Genomic DNA, 21,381 nt, shown 5'->3' with positions numbered 1-21,381 from the left:
TCTTTTGCTCTGTCTCAGCTCACCAGCGTGATAGAAGCAGCAGCAGCAACAGCAGAGGGCACGGCCACCTCCTCCGCATTCCGTCCTGACTCAGCTCTCAGGACGACTCTGGATTTTTCAGCTCCTTTTCTCCCTCTCTCTAGCTGCTGCTGCTGCATTTTGGGACTCCCTAAGGGTTTGGAAGTCCACCCCTCGTCTTCAGAAAATCTCTGATTTTTGGGAAAGTAATACAGTCTTACCCCAAACCAGCTCTGTTGAGTTTACCGCTGTTTTGTTGCCAGCTCTCCCTCCTGCAGGAACATCTCTGCGTCTTTCAGCCGGCTTCACATTATCTCGCTGCTCCTGGCTATCTTTTGGCTTTCAACCATCGCTGTCTCTGTTCAGGACTGCTCTGCTGCTGCTTTCAATGTCTTCTGCTGCTGCTGACAGTAAGGAAACTCTTCCAGCTCTTGATTACGGGACCCAGTCCAGCTTTGACACTACACCGGGTCTCTCGTAGCCTCAGCTGGGGGCTGGGGGCCCTTGGCCCCCAGAGGGGCTCACTTGCCCCCTGCTTCCTTGTGTCTCAGATCATGGCTACCTACCTTCTAAACTATCTTCACCCCCTTCTCTTCCGTTTCTTTGGGCATGTAATTTCCATAGGGCGCACGTGGACTATTGATTGGTCCAGTATTATCAGTGGGGCAAACCACTACTACCTCAGACAAAAGGTTTTTCAAACTACCACACCTGTATAGAAAATATTCTCTGATGGCATATTTTGTTCCAGGTCTAAGGATTCATAGTCCATTTCAATTTTGATACACCACCAAAAAACTTTTTTCTCAAGTATCTTGTGTTATAGATAGTAAGAGAAACCTTCTATTAGCTAAAATACTGTAAAATTTGTTTTGTTTCTAGAGATATTATGCACAGAAAAAAAAATTAGGAAGGATCTACAGAAAATTTCTAGACATACGGTCTTCCCAAGTTCTTGAGTTCAGTGTGTTGTTTTTAGAATACTGAGAAGTCAAGTAAAATCCATGCAAGTTCCTCCATGATTTCCTAGGCTCTCTGTAGTTTGATGTCCATATGCTGCTTTTCATCCCTGCATGATGACAATGATCATGCAACCATGCAATCTGCTACAGGTCATTCACATGACATATTTCAAAGGAAATTAAAACTCACAGAAGACAGTATAGCCTAAGTCTGAGGGGCTTGAAGGAATGTAGAGTGTTGGGTTGTGTGTCTCACCACTTGACAGAAGTCAAATATCTAGATATTCTTGCTCTAAAAAGTACCTGAAAGGGTAGGATATGGTGAAAGGACAATTTAGATACAGGAACTCAATACATTAAAGAAGTCTGTTATCACAATAGTGAGCACAGTTCAACACTCAAGATTTGAATCTGTCAAGGATCAATACTTGGCTAAGAAATTAGTGCAATTTTTAGGGCTGAAGTTAAATAACTTCTCTAGGAATATTTGGTGCAACAATGACCTCATGCAGTGTCTCACTTTGGAGTAGCCAACTCTTTCATTCAGCACGAAATAATAAGTTGCATTTCCTTTCCAGTTTTTTAATCCCCTTTGAAAATCTTTCCTTTGTCAGGGTAGGTAATTTCTCAAAATAAAATAAATTAGAATAAGAAATATTGACAAAGTGTATTTGAAAATGTCAAAAAAACTCTCTTGATATTTTCTACCTTACTTTAGTCTGTCAGCTAAAATCCATCTGAATTTGCAAAGGATTTTGTATCTGTCTTCCTCTGTTTTCTAAAATTAGATATTCACTGAAAAAACATTGCCTTTGTCAAGGCAAAGTGAATTGTATAAAAGCTTTGTGTACATCTCAGGAAGAAGGCATAGTCATGATCTATATGGTGTTTCACTGGGAATTCTCTTCTTTGCTGTATTCTGGGTAACTGGAACTGTCACAATTCTAAATGAGAGCTAATGTAACCTTCTTGGAATGTTTCTGTTTACAAATGAGCCTGTAGTAGGTATTTCTGCCTTCTACCCACCCAGTTTCTTCCACTGGTAAAGAAATTCTTCTCTACCAACATGATTACAAATTTCACCTTAATTTTATCATCATCCTTGGAATAGCTGCAAGCAATTTATATACATGAACCTTCTAATTGACTTAAGATGCCTTTCTTGGGAGGATAAGAATTAGTTAGGAAGCATTACTATATAGGTCAATTCCCATGATGTTATGGTCTTTGGATAGTCCTCCATTTTATGCATAAAAAACAAAGGATTTTCTTACTGTGTCTTTAATGGTAGAAACCTTATGCTCTCTGTGAATTTAGAAAAGGAAGAAAGAATTAATATTTCAAGTGAATGATTACCCATACCCCCCACAAGAAGACATAGATTGAATCCAAGCAAGCCACAGAGATTACTGGAAAGCTGGCAAAGGAACCATTACCACAACTGTTTTATCAGGCAGCTGGGAAGAGAATGAGAATAAGTATTTACTTCATGAGGGCAAATATTCCCTCCAATACTCTCCCAAAAGGAATATACTTCAATCTACCAATAAACTGGATACATTCTAGAGAATTTTAAAGCATTGTAGTGAATTATACTGAGTATATTGTATTTAATCTAAAAGCATTTGTCTTGGCTTCTGTCCAAATCTCTTGCATAATTATGCAACTTTCTTGCTGGTCTTTTGGCTAAGCTCCAGTGAAACATCGTCTTAATATCTACTAAGTATGTTAGAAGTATGAAAACTATATCCTGCACGAAGTATGTGGACTCGGTGGTCTGAAAGGTCTCTGCTGCAGCCACCGTGTTTCCATGACTACCTTTAATATTAACACCGGCAATAAAATCCTCTCTTGCAAGGTATGGGTTGATTTTGTGTTTCTCTCCTCACAGTTAACCACTTTCTCCATTTAACCATTCATCTTGGCTCTCAAAGGAATTACTCTCTTATTTCTTTTCCCAGTTCACCGCACTTTTTTTCATGTGGTCATCACAGTAGCATTTGGTGGTGGAAGACAGGCAGCACTGGACAGGGCTCTACTTGGTAATGTGAGCCAGAAATACAAGCAGCACACCACTAATTGTTGTGAGCAGTGAAAATTGTTCAGTGACCCATGGAGGAACGACTGACTAAAGCCCCTTATTTTTAGTCCACGTAAACACCCAGATTCCATTTCCCTACTGCTCACCCATAAGAAAAGATTCCAAAGTGATGCACCTTTACGTAGAACGAGTAATAGGGACTGTCCTCATGCATTTATCTCACAGCAATAGGAGCCTTAAATGGTTTTATATTTCATTACACTACTACAGCTGTTGAGCTGGGCAGTGGTAATGTTGAGGGTTATTTTGCCAGCCATAAACAGATGGCATATTACTGTGCAAAACACTGTGGTGCTGTGAAGACAGTGGGCGAAATCCCAGACTAGGATGGCAGTTCTGATGTCAGCCTGGATAGTACTTCAACAAGCATTATTTCTCATAATGCTAATAATCATAAAAAAAGTGCATTAATTGTGTTCTACTGGACAGAAAACCTAAAGCCAGACATTTGTATCAGCAAAATTGTTGTGCTATTTAAGAGCACTGTAGAATACCTTAGCTGGTCTATATGAATGCAATACAGAAACACAAAATGCTACCCGTAAAAGAACATGTGAAACTAATAATTTTGTAAAAATAAACAGGTCAAAGTTTATGTAATTTGGAGACACAGGTTTTTCCAGTAGATTGCAGAAACAGGAAAAAACAGTGAAACCAGGGAAAAAACAGGAGACTAGATGGTCGTGGGAGGTCTCTTCAGGCACAAACTATTCTATGATTCCATGGATTTATATATGGGGAACACACTGGTTATATAGCATGGAAGTGAGAACGACTAGATGTGGATAGGGCAAGTGCTTGTTGTAACTTTCCAACAAATGTTTCGACTTCTTCATATCTTTATCTTCTAGCAAATATTGCCTCCAACCAGTAAAACCCTTTCAGATTATGCTGTTAGGGTCTGAATTCATCCCTATTACAATAGCTCTCACAGCAATAATTATGCTTACAGGGTGTATTTTACAAGACTTATTAAAATAATAGTACCTGAGCTATTAAACATTGACATCCATGTAAGAACATATACCTATGTTCTATATCATATGCAGCTAGATTTTTCATCTTGATTGTAGGGTAATGATATGGAGTATTAATTTAAGACTGACAGAGTAGTAACTAGTACCCATTTTTCTTCCACGTATGTTTCTTTCTCTCGTACAATGAATTAAATTACAAAGCGGTTTCCCTGATTTGCATCTTCACTACTTAGCCTTTTTTCATTCTTTCCAGTACAAAAGCATCCTAAAAGCACTATGTTCGCTATAATTTGGGATTGAAAAGAAAAATAAGTAAAAAGATATCTAGAATGCTATAAGAGATACTGCAAAGAAAAAAATTCCTACTAGAAACAGGAAGATTTCTAGAAAAAGAATGAAGTTTTAGGTATGTAATGAGAGAAATTATTCTCTTCCCCCATGAAGCTTATGATGCAACGCCCCCAGCCTATAAACAGTTATGTAAATGCTTAATTTGAAGCATATGAGTCACCTTGTAGCTTACAGAGTGTTAAACAGTTTCCTCATTGCACAAGTGTAGCTTAGACCGGAGTGATAACAAGGGTGCTTTCTGCTAAGGTTTCACCAGCCATTTGTTTAGAGCCCTTTCCAATGTCTAGCCATTTTATTTGTTCTTTTCCTAATAAGTTGAAAGTAATATTGCCCTACAGATTATACTGAATTCAACTTGACACCCCCTATATAAATGCATTGATAAATATTCCCTTTTCTTCACACTTCTTCAATTAGCCTGCCAAAACAAGTAACCTCTTTGAGGAACAGATGAAGATATAGTGAATAAAGAAATGAGCAATCACAAATGTAACTAGCAGTGCTTGTTATCACAGTGACATTTAATGGTCTCCACCAGAAGGAGGATCCATTGCAATTTTAATTTTATTTTTACAGAAGAAACAGTACTGATAGAGCGACAGTAAGCAACACATCCTACAGTTATAACACTTATGGGGTTCAGAACAAATGAGCTTGGGTACAGAAGCAGCATAGATGATCTAATACAGCGTTTTGCAGCTATACTACTTTCAGAATTGTAACTATTATATCTGCATATTGGTTTATTGTGTGACAAATCCAGGCATACTCATTCATTCAGCTGATGCTCTATTGTGGAATCGCTTTGACTTGCTGTCATTGTAGTTTAATCATACAAAACAGAGGACTAGAGGACAAGTTTCTCCGAGACCTGGTGGCAGGTAAATTAGAACAGAAAATGTCAGTAAGTATCCCAAAGTTCCACAGAACACATGTAGCAGAGCTGGAACTAGACCTATATGCTGAGGTCAGGAATTTTTGGGAAAACGTAGTCTCACCCAGAACAAATGGACTTCACAACATTTTGGAAAATCAAACATCTCTAGCTTTACAGCAAGTCAGAGGAGATTCCCAAGCTTACAATGCCCTAGTCCTGAATACTGACAGTCATGAGGGATATTTTGTACCTGATTAGTAAAGCTGCAAGTTTGAAGTTCCCGTGGGCTAAGGTTGTCATCTTGGAAGTAGCTTTACTGTCTGACATGACAGGTATGCAAATCTTCCTGCATTCTGGGTCTTGAGATGGTCAACAGGGAGGCAGTCTACGAGCTACAGCTTTGAGATGCTCAAGATAGATTTTCAAGGTTGATGTATCCAGGTAGAAAGACATATAAGAGTTTCCAAGATCATTGATATGAAGCTTGCTAGTGGAAAAGCCTTGAGATGCCCAGCCCCAACTAGATTACTATCCTAGTTTTAAAACTGTGAGAACATAGGTGGGTCAAGATCCAACAGGGCTGCCAAACTTCTTCCTGCATCACTTGAATTCAGATTCTACAAGTCCTGGGAGAGATATCAGCATCCTATCTAACAGGCCAGCCTTACTTTTGTGACTATCCTGGGCTAACAGCTCTGAGGTGCTAATCTATTCAAATTAAATAAACTAGCAGACAGAAAAAAAGTCAATAAAAAAAAATAGAAAGTCTTTTTTATCAGACATCCTTTTTCCTGCACTGTTTTTCATCTCACTAGCTAAGCCACAGAAAAGTAATTCTGTTGAACCCAGTATGTCCAGTCCATGAATTATTCATTTACAATCAGTTGATAAATAAAACTGTAAAAATTCTATGTGAGATATGTTTTTATTTCTTTCTACTCAATCTAACAATTTGCCTTTGTAATTTTAAATAATTTATTGGAGCTTCTCTTGTTCCCACTTAGTGAAAGTAGCTAGTAGCTTTGCATTTTTTGTCTTAGTGAAAATCTGAGGGTTTACAGCTCTTTACACAAACAAGAGCTCAACTGCAATATCTCCCATGTCACCAAGGTAAGTTTTTATTCATAAAAGTGACATTTGAGTAACTAATAGCTTTTTAATAGAGATACCTCTAAAATGAATATAAAAAAGTAGATTTTTTTTTTCCTTCAAAGTCTTCATTTATGCAGAAAATGTCATGTCAACCTTTTTCTTCTGCCTTTTCAACAAATGCTCTTTTCAAACTTAAATTTCAGTTTCATTCTAATATGCAACATGTGCTAATCATATTAGGAATGATTCATTTTATTCAGAATGGCAAACTGCTGCTCTTAGCTAGTTCTTATTTGTAATGCCACTCTTAAATGTACAACAGAAAAATCTTTCTCAAGGATGAAGTGGCTGTTCTCAGCCAGTTCTCTCACATCTCTTGTAGTGCTTTGCTTCATTTTGTTGACGTTTTAATTTTTCCTGATCAGCCCCCGGACAAAGTAATTTCATCGTATTTGATGATCTCTTATGTTAGGGGCCCACATATTTCAGCCTTCTTAAATTTATGTATGAAGACAGAGGTGTAAAATGAATTTCCATGTTAACAAGGTTCAGGTTGCCTCTCAGTTGACCTGGGTACTGGAGATTTAGGCCTACAGTTTTCACCAGGAGGGGAGATACTGGAAATTGCAAGGGGCCTTTAGGATGGAGAGAGGAGGGATAGGATAAGACAGGGTGAATGTGGAAACATGGGCAACAGGAATGCTGGGGGCTTTTGAGGAGAAACAGAAATATCCGCCTCTCTCAGCTCAGCCTTTTTCTGGAACATGCTTTTAATCTGTTGCAGTGTCATCAGGTAGGTGCCAGTAACCCATCTCTAAAAGGATATCTTCTCGTTAACATCATCCAGCTCTCCATGTACACACTCCTGAAGAGCTCAGGTTCTAACCTCAACAGCAATCTTTCTCTGCTTAGCAGCTACTCCCTCCACACAGTACTGCCCTAAACATTCAGAATGGAAATAATTTTTACAAGAATTCCTTGTTGCAGCATAAGGAGAAAAAAATGAGCAGGACATTGAAAAGTTACCAGTGCTCCTATTGAATTAGCTTTTCTCTCACATTCATAAGGACAGATATTAGTTTTAGAGACTGACTCAGAGAAAATAGAAAAGATACAGGACCAACCACCCCTTGTCATCCTATTACCTGCCTTTGACACCGAAGAAGTGCTGCCTGCCATCACAGTCTTGAAAAAACTCCTCACTTCATCTTTAAGGGACCACCTAGAATAGGAACAATTTTGCCTTTTTCATTCTGCCTTTTGTTATTGTTCTCTGTTTTTTCATGCTTCTTAAATTACCTTATTAATTAACAAATAAGCTTTATCATCTCACACTACCAAGTGTTTTAGGACAATAATTTACGTAAAGTATAGTTTAATGTACTTGTTGTCCAAAATCTAATGCATTTTAAAAAAACCCTAAACATCTCTTTCTAAATTTGAGTTATAGCTATCTCTGATTACCCTGAAACCTGGAGAAAATAAACAATAAAAAGTTGTAGATGAAGCACTCAATTGGATAAGATCACTTAGCTGTTTCTTATCATACCAATAAATTTACGTCTTTTAACTTCTCATGTAAATGCATGTTTTCTTTAAAAAGCACATTGCTGAACTTCTCTCAGAAGGCATTTTTTTTTTCTTTTTGAGTCCTAATCCTAATGAAGCTGATTCCTCGTCCTGTTTTATATGCACATCCTGTTAGAACAGAAAAATGGCTTACAGAGGACAGCAATACGACCTTGCCTTTTATTATTGGAATTGCTGTAGTGTAAAGTCTGTCAAAATTTTCATCATAAAATTAAGGTTGGACTCAATGATCCTTGTGGGTCTCTTCCAACTCAGCATATTCTGTGATTCTGTGATTCAGGGACTATGACTCTCTTATCTAGATGTTTGCCCTCATGCTATGGAATTGTACAGGTTCAGGATGCTGAAATAATAGATCTTTGCTCTGATTCAGTATGGATGACTGTTTTCTTTCCCATTCTGTGTGCTTGAAGATCAATGATCCTAAATTAACATTAAAGTGTTTTAAAGTGGTTCTTTTCTCCTCCCTATTCTCATCTCAGATAATCCATATGACTTCATTTAAGATACATAGGGATTTAAACTCCTTTGAGAGTGTACATTATGCATATAGGAAACTGTCTGGATATGTAATCATGCAACACTTAATGCCTAAGGCCATTAATTTTAGACTGTTTTATAAATAATACTCATTTTCATATGTTTGCAATTATGACACATTTTTAAATGAATGGATGCCATTTAGATGGCAAAGGACTGAAAGCAAACACTATACTAAGCACCTTCTAAAAATCCATCCTTGTTTTACTCTCTAGTAGTCTGTAACAACACTTACAAATTATTGCCTCAATAAAAATCAAAGCCTACAGCTGCAGTGGTATTCTTTAGAGCAGGTGATGGGCTGTGTAGTGCAAGGGTTAACACACCGTCTTCTTCTTCCGTAGACCTGGACTAAAATTCTAGTTCCAAGTCACAAGTGCAAATGGGTTTTGCAAACTTACCCTGATCCCTTGTGTACAGATGTCCACATTATAAAGCCATCATACAGCTTGGGATGACCGGCAGCCTCAGCTCTGGTGGGGCAGAGGACTGGCTGAGTGGTGGCACCTGCACCTCTGCGGAGACCTGTGCTGTCAGAGACACCAGCCTGCCACCTCTCTCCTTGCACAGTTTGTATCATAAATATTGCATAATGAATATTTGTCCCTGTTCCTGTAACCAGCAGCTGTCATACCTTATATTTCTATTGTCACTCAAACCCTGCTTTTAGTTCTTGCTTTGAAACCTGAAAAACTGTTAAAAGTACAAACAACATTCTAGACAATGTTCTGTATTCCCAGGGCTTGAATGGGACAAGGTGAAATTTTCCTTCTACTTTTTAGAAATGCCACAACTCCCATGTCTCTCAAAAAACATAGAAAATTAAAAAACAAACAAACAAACAAAACAAAACCAAAAATCACAACAACAAATCCTTTACTCCACTTGTATACCCACAGCACAGAAAGCAGGGTATGACATCAAGATTTCAAGCTTATTCCCTTTTCTAAACTAGTTCCTTTAAAGTCAGGTAGCACATATGCAGTGCTAGCTGGATTCTTTTTATTCCATTGATGGCACTTGGAGAGCTGCCTTCACTAAGTGTTGTCTATCAATATGCAATTATATTGAGGTATAATCTAAAAATGCCTGTCTGTCTTTCATGTAGAAAGGAAGCTGATCAATAGCAGTAGATTCCAGCTTGTGTATGATCCAAGAGTATAACATATTTGTCATGGAGAAGCAATCGAGTTTCTCTATTTGCTTCTTTGTGAACTAGAGGGTGTGGGGGTTTTTTTAATGGATTTTGTTTCAGTGTTTTCTTAAGAAAACAGGACTAACTGACACATGCAAGAGAAGCAGAAAGACTACGTGATGTAATGACTGCTGTGTAAAAGGAGAAAACCTAGTGCTGTTACAAACAGCATACATTCCCATTTTTATGCAATAAAAATATTTGATGTGTTAGGATTTTTAAATCATATAAACAGATATAAATCTGTGTGGTACGTAATTTAATTGCAAACAATTTCTAAGGATATGAGAAGCATTAGTATTTTCTCTGTGTGTTGCAATTATCTTCATTATAAAAGGTGGGAACACCAAGATTTAAAGTAGAAGCACATTTAAACTATACATATATGTATTAACTCTTTTTCACTCTTTTGTTCACATAGAAAAACCAGCATGAATAAACATGAAATACCTTTCCACCATCAGTACTGCTTTACCACAGTAAAATGGAAAGTTGGTGCTGATTTTATTTATCTGTTTAATTGATAATCAACAGGTTTAGTTTATCAGGGCTCAAATTTTCAGTGGTTCTTAATGGCTTTCCTGGAGCAAATTTGAGCAGACAAGTTGTGTCATGTGTTTTTGAACTAAACTGAAGTATTTAGATTCACATAATAGATGTGGTTTATTACAGTTGTATTTATCCTGTTGTGCCACATTGCTTCATGGGAACAGTAGTTTTCCCCATTCAAATTTTTACCAGACTAGTCTGGGTCTTTTTCAAATGACATTTTCAATCATATGGTCTGATCTGACGGAACAGATTACTTAGTGAAAATCTTAGAACTACTAATGTTTCCAGTGTGTGCTGAAGAGAAAGATCACTAGAGGAAGATAGAGTGTTTAATTATTTGTTGTTTGTTATTTGAGTCTCAGTTTCCTTAATACCCACTTAGCAGGTGTAGGTGACATTGTGCATGCTACTTCCAAAAACTCTGCTTTTAAAAAAAAAATCTTCCATATGCAGCCCATCTCTACAGAATTTTTCAGAATACCTCCTTGCCCAAATAATTTCCTGCAGCCTACTCAATCCATGGTAGACTTGCTTATGAAGAAAGAGCAAGGAGAAGAGTAGTCAGGCTGACCAATGGAAAGTAAAACCACAGTTTATTATTTAATATATATGTGTGACTCCAAAGCTGAGAATTTGCTGTACGCACTCAAATTACCTAATGATCATAAACCACTACAATCTCTCTTTCCAAAGCTGTTGAAAAGCAGCTTTTATGAGACAGACTAGTAAAATACATTTTCTAATGATGTTTATTAAATTCTATGCCCAAAGAAATCAACTGGATGAACAGTTAGGGACTGAAATAGCCACAAGAAGTTGAATTTGAATGTAAACTGAATTGCCAAGTCTGTTTCTTAAGATTATCAATATTTGCATTTAAGTGTGACCTGACACAGTAAGTTGTTTGCTAGAACTCCCAAGAGTTAGCCTATTTTGGAAAAAAAAAAATAAATATGTTATTTATCATTATCTAGAATCCAGAACAATGTCTGCTATTCTTTGTACAGAAAGGGTTGTGCAGTGCACCTGAAAGGGAGGCTGGGAGAAGGTACTGAGGCTGCAGTTGGTTGCCATGATTTATGAGCGGGGTTTTTTGACATGGACCAGCACCCACAAGAGACCAAAGCAAACCCACTGTATTCTGTTTAAGAAAGAACAGGAAAACCTCTACAACAAGACATTTGAATGTTTTTGTCTGCTAGAACAACACTCTTCAGGTTAAAAATAAAAAAGTCCATTATATCTACAGTTTTCACAGGTAAAAGAAAGTGAGGTGGAAAGAGAGCTGAGCTATTACAAGTGTGTTGTTCAAGAAGCTCCTCAGCAAAACAAGTCTAGCAAGAGCTGTGTTCTGACCAAGAGAGACATCAAAGTCCTGCTTTGAATTGATGCTGCTTTGTCTCTGGATTCTATTCGGGAAGTAGGAATATGTAGTGAGTGCTGTAATGGCTTGAAACTAGTACAGAAAGTATTCCAGTTGTGTAGTTTCTTGAGGCCCATAGTCACCTACAGGTCTTATGGTATTTCTTATCAATAAATATTCTTTACCAGAGGCACACATATTGAATAATTGTCTTTTTTTTTTCCTCCTAATGTAAACTCTCTGAAATGTGAAAAGATAAACAGGAAACCTCTATGCTTTTCTAGGAGTTTCCCAAAATATGACCCAGAGTAGGACTTCACAGAGCTAAAGACACACAAGGCCTTTCTGGTTGTCAGTGATTGCTGAGAGTCAGCAGCATCCCTGGGGTGTTACCTACTGACTCTCTTTCGAGGCACAGGAAGAGACTATATGGTCCCCTATGGGAACCCTTATGGGAGTCCTTTATGCAATGGGAACTTTGGGTTGCTAGCCCAAAGGTTATTTTCTTACCATATAGCATTACTAAAATGCAAAAACCACAGCACCATAATCAAAGGCAGTATGGTTGAAAGAGAATCCAGAAAGAAACCACTGAACAATACTAAACTGTGCACAGAGTGAACAGATTTAAAGCCGTCAAGTCATAAGCCTGTAAGAGCTAAGAAACATGTGAAGTTTGACATTTAGAGCCACTTTCTTTTTTTTTCCCTCTTCTTTTTTTTTTCCCCGATTGGAAATATTTCGTTACCTAGGACATTTTCTTGGAATGGAAATATTTCGTTACCTAGGACATTTTCTTGGAATTTATATCTAAAAACAGCTCAGCTTTAAAACAGAAATTATTTTTTGATCTCATAGAGACAACACAGTAAAAAAGAGTTTGTAATTGCATCTGTTTAAAAAAAAAAAAAAAAAGAAGATATCAGTTTCTAGAGTAAAAGTTAAGTCAAGCTTTTAAAATAATTTCAGTGGTTTTCCTTTTCTTTAGCAACGCTTGCTTTATGCTTGGGATAGTTGTTTCCCACTCCAGCCTCTACTTCTGAAGAGGAAGGAGTGAAAAATACTTGCTGAACAGCTAATTTATCAGCCTGACATTACCATCCATCAAGAGGAGAGGCCTGCTGTTAGGAAAATCAAGATTATTGGTTCACGGGTTTTGTTACCTCTTGTGAAATGAGGGCAAGTTTAACAATCTATGTATCTGAGAGATGTTCTGGGCATTTCGATCCCCAAGTCCCATACATCACTTCTTTTTCTGCAGTCTGCTGTGGTGGTTGCTGTCTTCATTGACTCTCTCTCTGACAGTTCTGCTGCTACAGAACCCCTTCAAAGCATAAAGGATTTGGTTTCTTTTCCTTCACAAGCTATGAAGCAGTCCAGTACAAGTTTTTAATACTCTCAGGTTAATCTTAGATTTTACCATGTATTTTTGTCAGTATACCAACTTATAAAGTGTTGCAGACTCCAGTAGCTCAGAGCTGATGGCAGGGAACATGTCGGCAGCAACTTACAGACACTTCCATGAAGTGTCCTGCTGTTGAACTGTAATTCAGGAGAGGGAAGCGGTGGAAGGCAAAAGGCTTTTCATACAACAGTGGGTAACTATGAGTAGGTGAGCAAGTTTAGCCTTATGGTGATTGAGGACTATTTTCTTCGTGAAAATAACAAAGAAAACTCTAATGGACAAGAATTAGGCTTTTTTTCCCCTTTCCAATTAAAAAAAAAAGAAATCAGAAATTAAAGGGTTTTTTTAAAATCCAATAAATAGTAATATCTACAAATTCAGTAAAAGTTCAAAAGCTACAATCTCTCTCTGATCTGGTTGAAAATTTTCCACTGGTGTTATTTTATGGTAAAGGAATGGTTGTGTGTACTCTAAGTTTACACAATTATGGCCTGAAGGAGTTATTCAAAATGTAATTCAGATTTCCATGTAATCAACATTCAGCTTTGCAGCACAGCAAAATACGGACAGGCCTATTAATGAAGAAATATAGCTGTGTAATCACATTCAGGACTTTGTATGATGCTTGCATGATAATACTTAGTGGAATGATTATACCCAGCCCTTTCAAACCTACATCTACTGAATTCAAAACAGAGGGAATTTGCAGATTGTGTCTTTACAATCGTATGGATACCAGATCTGATTGCTTGCCAAAGACTTCAGAACCTACCACTCAGTGATGGGACTTAATTTTACCAGAGATTAGCTCTCAGGTTGCAGTTATATTTCAGAAAATTGCATTTTGATTTGCTTTGTTTTGTTTTGTTTTGTTTTTTTAATTTGTCCTGACCTGCTGTATGAAACACGCAGCGAGACAGTTACGTTATGAGAAGAGAGTACAAGATATCAAGATGCAAAAATATGTATGCAAACTGGAGGGTGGCATAGCAGTAGGTGATGCTTTTTGCAGGTAAGGAAGGAAGCAAGAGGAATCTCTACAGTTCAGCCTGCTCTGAGAGAATACTCACAGATCTTGAGCGTATGATCATATGATCAAGGCACGTGGTTGAAAACTATATGGTACCTCATTTTCCTTTGTTATTTTCCTTTTCTTAATCACATTTGCATGAAGGCTATCAACAACTATTGAACTATTTTAGGATACAAGACTTCTCTAAAAACCAGAGCAGCTTCTACTTACCTGCCTTCTGGGCTTGGCAGCGACATCGGCAAAGCAAAAGGGTGATTGACTTTGTGAGGAATAGGTGCTGATCTGTCACACATAGAAAGTTAACAGCTTTCACAACCCTATACTTGAAAGACTGATATTTTGTCAGTATTTTTTTCTCAAATGTGAATGGAAAGAATTGTATTTAATTCCTGAGTGAGAGATTTTGATTGTGTCTGTCTTGGCCGTTTATAATCTTTAGATGTTAACATTCCAAATAAATGGTATAGGTATTTTATACACTTAAGTTTTATAAATGGCTTACTTTGCACAGTAAAATAAAGTCCCACATTTCAGTGCACTTTACATTTCCACTCTTTTGGCCCTCAATATTTCTACATATTGAGCATGGTTCTAAAACACTTCCATAATATGTCTTTGGGGATTCTTCTGAAAAGAGGTTGCAGAATATGTCTGATTATTGCCATTGCTTCCAAGAAAAATGGTTGTACTTCACTGAAGAATCTGTCAAATCAAAGCTAGAAAAGGTGCTATCGTGGTGTATGTTAACTTGTATGACTAATGTTGCAAGTGTAATTTAGATGATATTTCACCAACCACAAAACAGTCACTATTTGCTAATTACAACTAGCAGATTCTTAGCAGTCTGATATTTTTAATTAGAACTTATACACTAGGATTTGACTTAGTTTGGGGGTGCTTTTAAATAATGTTTAGAAGTTGGACAGTGCCCTCTGCTGGACTTAGGCTCCCATAGCAGTAGTTTGCAAAGTGCCCCAAATGTTGTCAATTAGTGAAAACGAACACAAAGTCAGTGTTGCTCTGCAGAAGGGATTTGCTGGTTTCGAGGAAGTACACTTTGTTTTAGTCCCTTCTTGCATTCTGCTCTACGTGGAAGCATACTGTGCAACAAAAATTGGTCTCATTTTAGATGGCAAAGAGCTTTTGACTAATTTATTTTGAACCCTATTGGCTAGGACTGACAGTGAGACTTTATCACAGCGAGCAGCAGGAACATGCAGTGCTATGTATTCCAATTTTTGCAAAAACAAACTCAATACAGTAAGAACATATTGATCTTCAGAAATAAAGGTGATGAAGAAATATGCAGTTGAACTTACTTTTTGCATCTTTAAGACTTACATGTCTTTATTGCATTATTTCGCAGTTTAAGAAGTTATACTGAGAAGTCAAAAGTGTAATTTTTCTTTTTATCCCTTCTTTAAGGTATTTGGATTTTTTGTTTGGTTTTTTTTTGAGGGGGGTGGTTATAAAAATAGCAACACTACCAGTTTCACTTAATAATTCTAATCTCATGCCTTTGGACTTTCCCAGGGTCCATTAAACAAAAAACAAATAAACAAACCCCAAAAACAAAAGTAAAACCAAACAAAACCACAAAAAAAAGACAAAACAAAAACAAAATCAAACCCAAAAACCAAACAAAAAACCCCATGACAAACAAACAAAAAACCCACAAACAAACAAAACCAAAACAAAGCCATTTACCCAGGATGTAACTTTAATTTACAATATCTCATAGCAAAAGAGACAGAGAGAGATGAATTCCCTAGTAATTTCATTGAAAACATTTGGTGAATTTACAACAGGAATTTAAAATCCTTCAAAGATAGACTATAAAACTGTAATAATTCAGCATTTACAGGAAAATCGAAATTAGTAGCATAGAAAGCATTACATATCCATTCATGAAACTTTTATGGTTTTTAAATCGCTTCTCTAGTTTTTCTCAGCACAGAAAACACATGGAGGGAAATAGCTTCATAGAGTTAGCTGCGAGTCATTTCTATTAATTGACCAGTAAGTTGTTTAGCTTAAAGATGACACAAAGCAGCTCTTGTGTTTATTATGTGTTGCATGTTTTCTAAAAATCTGCAGACCCCAAAAAAAGCAGATTGCCCATGCAGAGCAGCTGCTCTGTGTCAAAGTATGCATCCTCTCTCTGCTCTCTTCAGAGGTGCACTTCTAGGGAAAAATGCAACCCATCCTCCAGCACACACTCACTCACTCACTCTCATGACAGCAGCTCTGGAGTAGAGATGAAGATGTGCTCCCAGAATACTCTGTCCACTCATAATTTTGCCCTTCAGTCAGCCTTTATTTACATATGCCTGCAGCTGTGAACCTCTTTGCTTCACCAAGTGAGCTCCATGCCCTCTGCAAGGAGCTGTGAGCTCTGAAGTGACAGACCTCCACATTAATGGTCACAGTTGGTCATTAGCTTTTCACTGAATCTTTCTTGATGTCCTGTTAATGAACTCCCCACTGGCTTGTTGTGAAGATTGGTCAAGGTAAACAGTACTGGTAATTTATAGCTGAACCCCCGGCAGGCAAACGGCCTCCACTGAGTAACTGCAATCAACACAGTACTACTAAGTGGCAGCACATTCTTCCTAATTTATTTCTCAGTTGTAACTATTTCATGTTGAAAGGAAGCTTTGGATTCTATGTTGAAAAATATGTTTACATATTTTATTTGGGGGTGAGAGGAATTTCTTTAAGAATTTGATAAGGAAAACAGCCTTAATCTTACAAACTCTTTTTATTTTTGGCATATTTTTACCCTTCACAGAGCATGTTTTCTTAAAAAAAAAACATTTCTATGCACATGAATATTCACCTCTAAAAGGCTCAGAAGCCCTCTCGGTACAAAAACTAGCTCTCAGGTGGTCCCTGTTAGATGCAGGAGCCTGGAGAGCTTTGATGGTTGAGCACCTGTGGTGTCTAATCTCTGTGAATCATGGATAAATTGGCCAGAAGCTACAGTCCCTCTAGCTGTGATCTTAGTAGTTCTTAAAAGCTATAAAGTTTCAACCGGGCCCTGGCTTGGTAGGAAAGCTCTGGAGAAAGCCCAAGAAGTGGCAGTGATGCATTAGGTAGCACTCTTCCCTTTAAGACTGGTAGATAGTGTCATAGGGGTTATCCAATTATCACAGGATCCTACCTTGGCTTTAGATGGGGAGGTACCTTTCCCCATTTCAAGAGTGAACAGATTCCACAGTGGCCAAGACATTCATAATCTTGTAAGGTTTTATATTTTCATTTTCACTAGTTCAAGTATCATAATTTTGTTGCAAAACAAACAAAAGTAAAGGTGGTATATATCTGCAATGAAACTGCCATAAGAAACTGGGTTTGCATGTCCTGGGCAAGGAAATTTATCATGTTCTATTCCAGGTTTTCATGCACTTGATGCAGATTAAGCGGTGTCCCCATGCTCATCTCATTTCCTGCAAATGGCTTCAAGATTGTAAAAATCTTTCCCCCCAGTGCTTCCAAATGGCATTTCTTGAGCTGCGTAGAGATTAAGTAGTTGAGTTTCCAGGAAGGTGTCCTGACCATTGCTCCCTGAGGTGTGGAAATAGGAGCTATGATTGTCTTTAGAAAGACAGTTTTTGCCCTCATTGAAGTTACTCACCTTACATTTGGTAACTTTGCTCTAAATTATATGAGATTATAAAAATTTCTCATTATTCAGAGATTCTATTTCATACTCTTTGATTACAAAAGAGATCCTTCTCTCCATCCTGGTTTCAAGTACTGGGATACTCCTGTTTCCTTACCAGGAGCTGCTGACAAAGCATGTGGTTCCAACCAAAACTTTGTGAAATGACTAAAAGCAACCAAGTTCCTAAACAGCTTGTGAAAGTAGCACAGATGGTACTCGCTTGATGTTGCCCATCCTGAACGCAAACATTTAATTCTGCACCTTTTATGGTGTGGATGTGAGAGTTCGAGACAGAGGAGTCATTTGCTTTTACAGAAAACCATAAATCATTTCATATAAATAAGACATGTTTTTAATAATTGCTCATCTTCTTGTTACTTAGCATCCTGCATTTGTTTCCATGCCAAAAAGTAAATAAGATGTTCAAATATTAATGTCATATGTTTGAGAAGGACCAGGTCCTGACCCAAAACAGGGTATTTTTAAAGAAATTCATTGAACCCGGATGGACTTCAGGCATCTTGATACAGAATGAAGTAGTGCTAACAATGTTTTATTCTTATTTTTTGTCCAGGAGCTATAGAAAGTGAGTTTTAAAATCCTAAAATCAAAAACTGAAATTGTAAATAAAATATGAATTTGGTCTCAGCAGTAATACACACTCCATGAAAATACTCTTTCTGGGGGGTGGGTGGGGCAAAAAACACTCCTTAAATCACAACACTTCCTTGAATGACTGTGTAAAAATGCATATAGCAGTTTAGAAGAGATGATGCATGTTGAGACAAATATCTTTACAGCACTGAATGGAAAATCTTTAACTATGTGTCTGTCCTCTCGTTTTATCCAATCTAATGACACACAAAATGTGTGCAAAGTACTGTTTCCCTGTATGTGCTCTGGATGAACCCTGAAGCCAAGTGATGTAAACATAATGTAAGACACAATGAAAATAAACCAAAGTGAAGGCATATTACATTTTTAAATTTTCACTATAATGATTAAATCAGTAACGCTGTACATATATAGAATTTCTGCTCCTTGCTGCATGTACCTCCATTAGATGGTTATCTCCATTCTTAATGCGAGACATGTCTCACAATGTCCAGAATGAGTTTGCATGTGCATTTTTTTCAAGTGTCAGTGTTTAATACCTTCCTGCTAAGATAGCTTAGCAGTGAACACACATCTTTCTACTGGATGTCCCTTGGGAATGGTACTCTACAGGAATATAATAGCCTTTCTGCAGAAACCATTGCAAAGCTGAACTAACACAATATGATTTCAGGTCTATTTTACCTAACCTTTATCTTTTTCAGAGGAAACATGGAAATGTTTTGTTAAGACTTAACAAACATAACTTTTGTTAAGCTAAAACATGGTTAAGCTAGGTCCTTCTGGAAAAACATAATCTTTGATTTCCTTACTAAAAAAAAAAACCTGAGTGAAAGAATAATAAAAAAAATCCTGTTCTTATGTATAATTTCATTTTTATTGTATTTATTTTCAGAAAATGTACTGAACCTAGTGTCAAGACAAGTAGATACTTTTGAAAATTTTCCACTAATATAGTTTTTTAATCAATTAAAGCCACTGACTCAAAAATGAAACTTTTTTTTACAGATTTTGAAATAACATATTTTCTTACATTCTTTGTAACAGGTGGTTCTGCTAATCTCACCTGCCGAGCTTTCTTTGGATATAGTGGAGATGTCAGTCCTTTGATCTACTGGATGAAAGGGGAGAAGTTCATTGAAGATTTAGATGATAGTCGAGTCTGGGAAAGTGACATTAGGTAAAAGAAAAACCTTTTTTTTTTTTTCTTTTTTACTCTACATTTTTGTGGTACTTAATGTAATACTTTTTATCACAGACTAACTCAGGAGCACTTCGGGTCTGATCCCTTTTTGCAACATCCATATTTTATCTTTTTGTCTCCACAAGCAGAGAATAGAAAAATGCACTACTCAGCCAAATTTGATATTAGAGAGCTGCAAAAGCAGAATAACTGCCCAAAAAGTGTTGTAGTGTTGACCAACTGGAATTTACATAGTGGCTTTTTCAAGCTGTGACAGTCCACAATAACAACCGTTAAGACACTTAGTAAGATAAAATAAAGAAAAATAAATGCATCAAGAAAAACAGCTCAAAAAGGCATTTTCAGGCATAGAGCCTTAAAGAAATGCCGAAGTCTGACTTCCCTGTTGGAATATTTTGATTTATTTTCTTCGTGAAAAAAACCTGATTTTTCAGGGATGTTATCTGGCCTGTGAGAGCCAAGCATCCTGTTATGTGGGCTGCTTATATCTGCTGAAATACTGGCAGTTGTGCCTTGTACTTCTACTGCTCCTGGAAGTGCTGCCTCATTTGGAAATTAAGGAAAAAAGTGGGTTTGTGTTGAGAATTGCATGCTTGACATGGCATACCAACTCCTATCCAATATGAAGCATCTGCTCTGATCTGAAGGGATTCCTTTTTCATTTATAATTCTGTATGTGTGTATATCACTGAGTTCATCATGGATAAACCCAGAAATAAAGGCACATCTAAATATGCATGTCATGGTTTAACCTTAGACAGCAAATAAGCACCACACAGCAGCTCACTCACTCCCCTCTTATCCCCCTCGAGTGGGGAGAAGAATCAGAATAAAAGTAAAACTTGTGGGTTGAGATAAGAACAGTTTAAAAATTGAGACAAAATAAAGGATTATAATAATATCAATAATATTAATTATAATAATAAACATATATTACTAATAATAATTGTAATGAAAATGAGAGATAGAGGAATAAAACCCAAGAAAGACAATATAATTGCTTACCACCCACTGATCAATGCCCAGCCTGTCCCCAGGCAGTAATCCACGGCTCCTGGTCAACTACTTCCAGTTCCTATACTGGGTATGGCATCCTATTGTATGGAATAACCCTTTTCCCAATTCTAGTCACTTGTCCTGGCTATGTTCCCTCAAAACTTTTTGTGCATCTGCTCACTGGTAGAGCGTGATACACTGAAAAGTCCTTGACTTAGGGTAAGCACTGCTCAGCAAGAACTAAAACATTGGTGTGTAATCAACATTATTCTCATACTGAATTCAAAATAATACGCTGTACCAGCTACTGAGAAAAAGGCTAACTCTATCCCAGAAAACTGAGACAGTACATTACAAAGGAAACTAAGAAATCATGGATGTGTTATCTATAGTGATTCTCTATAAGAGAACAAAATTAGCCTATTTTACTTCACTTCTTACATGGATATTTACAGTGTCAACAGAAGAGGTGAAGTCAGGCTCACTTTCAGCTAAACATTGGAATTCTTCAGTGTAACCAAAGTAACAGAAACATTCCCTTTAACAAAAATCAAGAAGACCACCTTGATACTCAAGGTCATCACTGCCAGATATAGGCAAAATGGAAACATATTTCACCCCTGTGTATTTCGAGGTCAAGACCGATACACTAAATGGTATGTGACACTCAGATCAGTTATATTTTGCATCTAAAGCTTTTCCCAAGCCCTTCTGCCAGTGACTTGGCTTTCTGATGACTAACATAAAGGTGAAAAGAACTCTGTTACAACTTTCTTGTTTTGTGGAGGGAGGAGCAGAAAGGCTGGTTTCCACTTCTTACGTCAGGTGTGACATGAGGGAGCA

General features: G+C 37.2%; 1 protein-coding gene across 3 annotated transcripts in view; it reads left to right on the top strand.

Moving 5' to 3' along the window:
• IL1RAPL1 (interleukin 1 receptor accessory protein like 1) overlaps positions 1 to 21,381 on the top strand; it is a 701,789-nt gene that overhangs the window by 650,984 nt on the left and 29,424 nt on the right. For all 3 annotated transcript variants that reach the window (XM_032679220.1, XM_032679222.1, XM_032679221.1), the window contains one exon: positions 19,386 to 19,518. In XM_032679220.1, the coding sequence (XP_032535111.1) occupies positions 19,386 to 19,518 (133 nt within the window). The remainder of the gene's footprint in view (positions 1 to 19,385; positions 19,519 to 21,381) is intronic.

The sequence above is a fragment of the Chiroxiphia lanceolata genome, chromosome 2 (genome assembly GCF_009829145.1).
Source record: "Chiroxiphia lanceolata isolate bChiLan1 chromosome 2, bChiLan1.pri, whole genome shotgun sequence".
NCBI lineage: Eukaryota > Metazoa > Chordata > Aves > Passeriformes > Pipridae > Chiroxiphia > Chiroxiphia lanceolata.
Note: the sequence above shows the minus strand (reverse complement) of the source record. Positions and strands in the feature narration are given on the sequence as shown.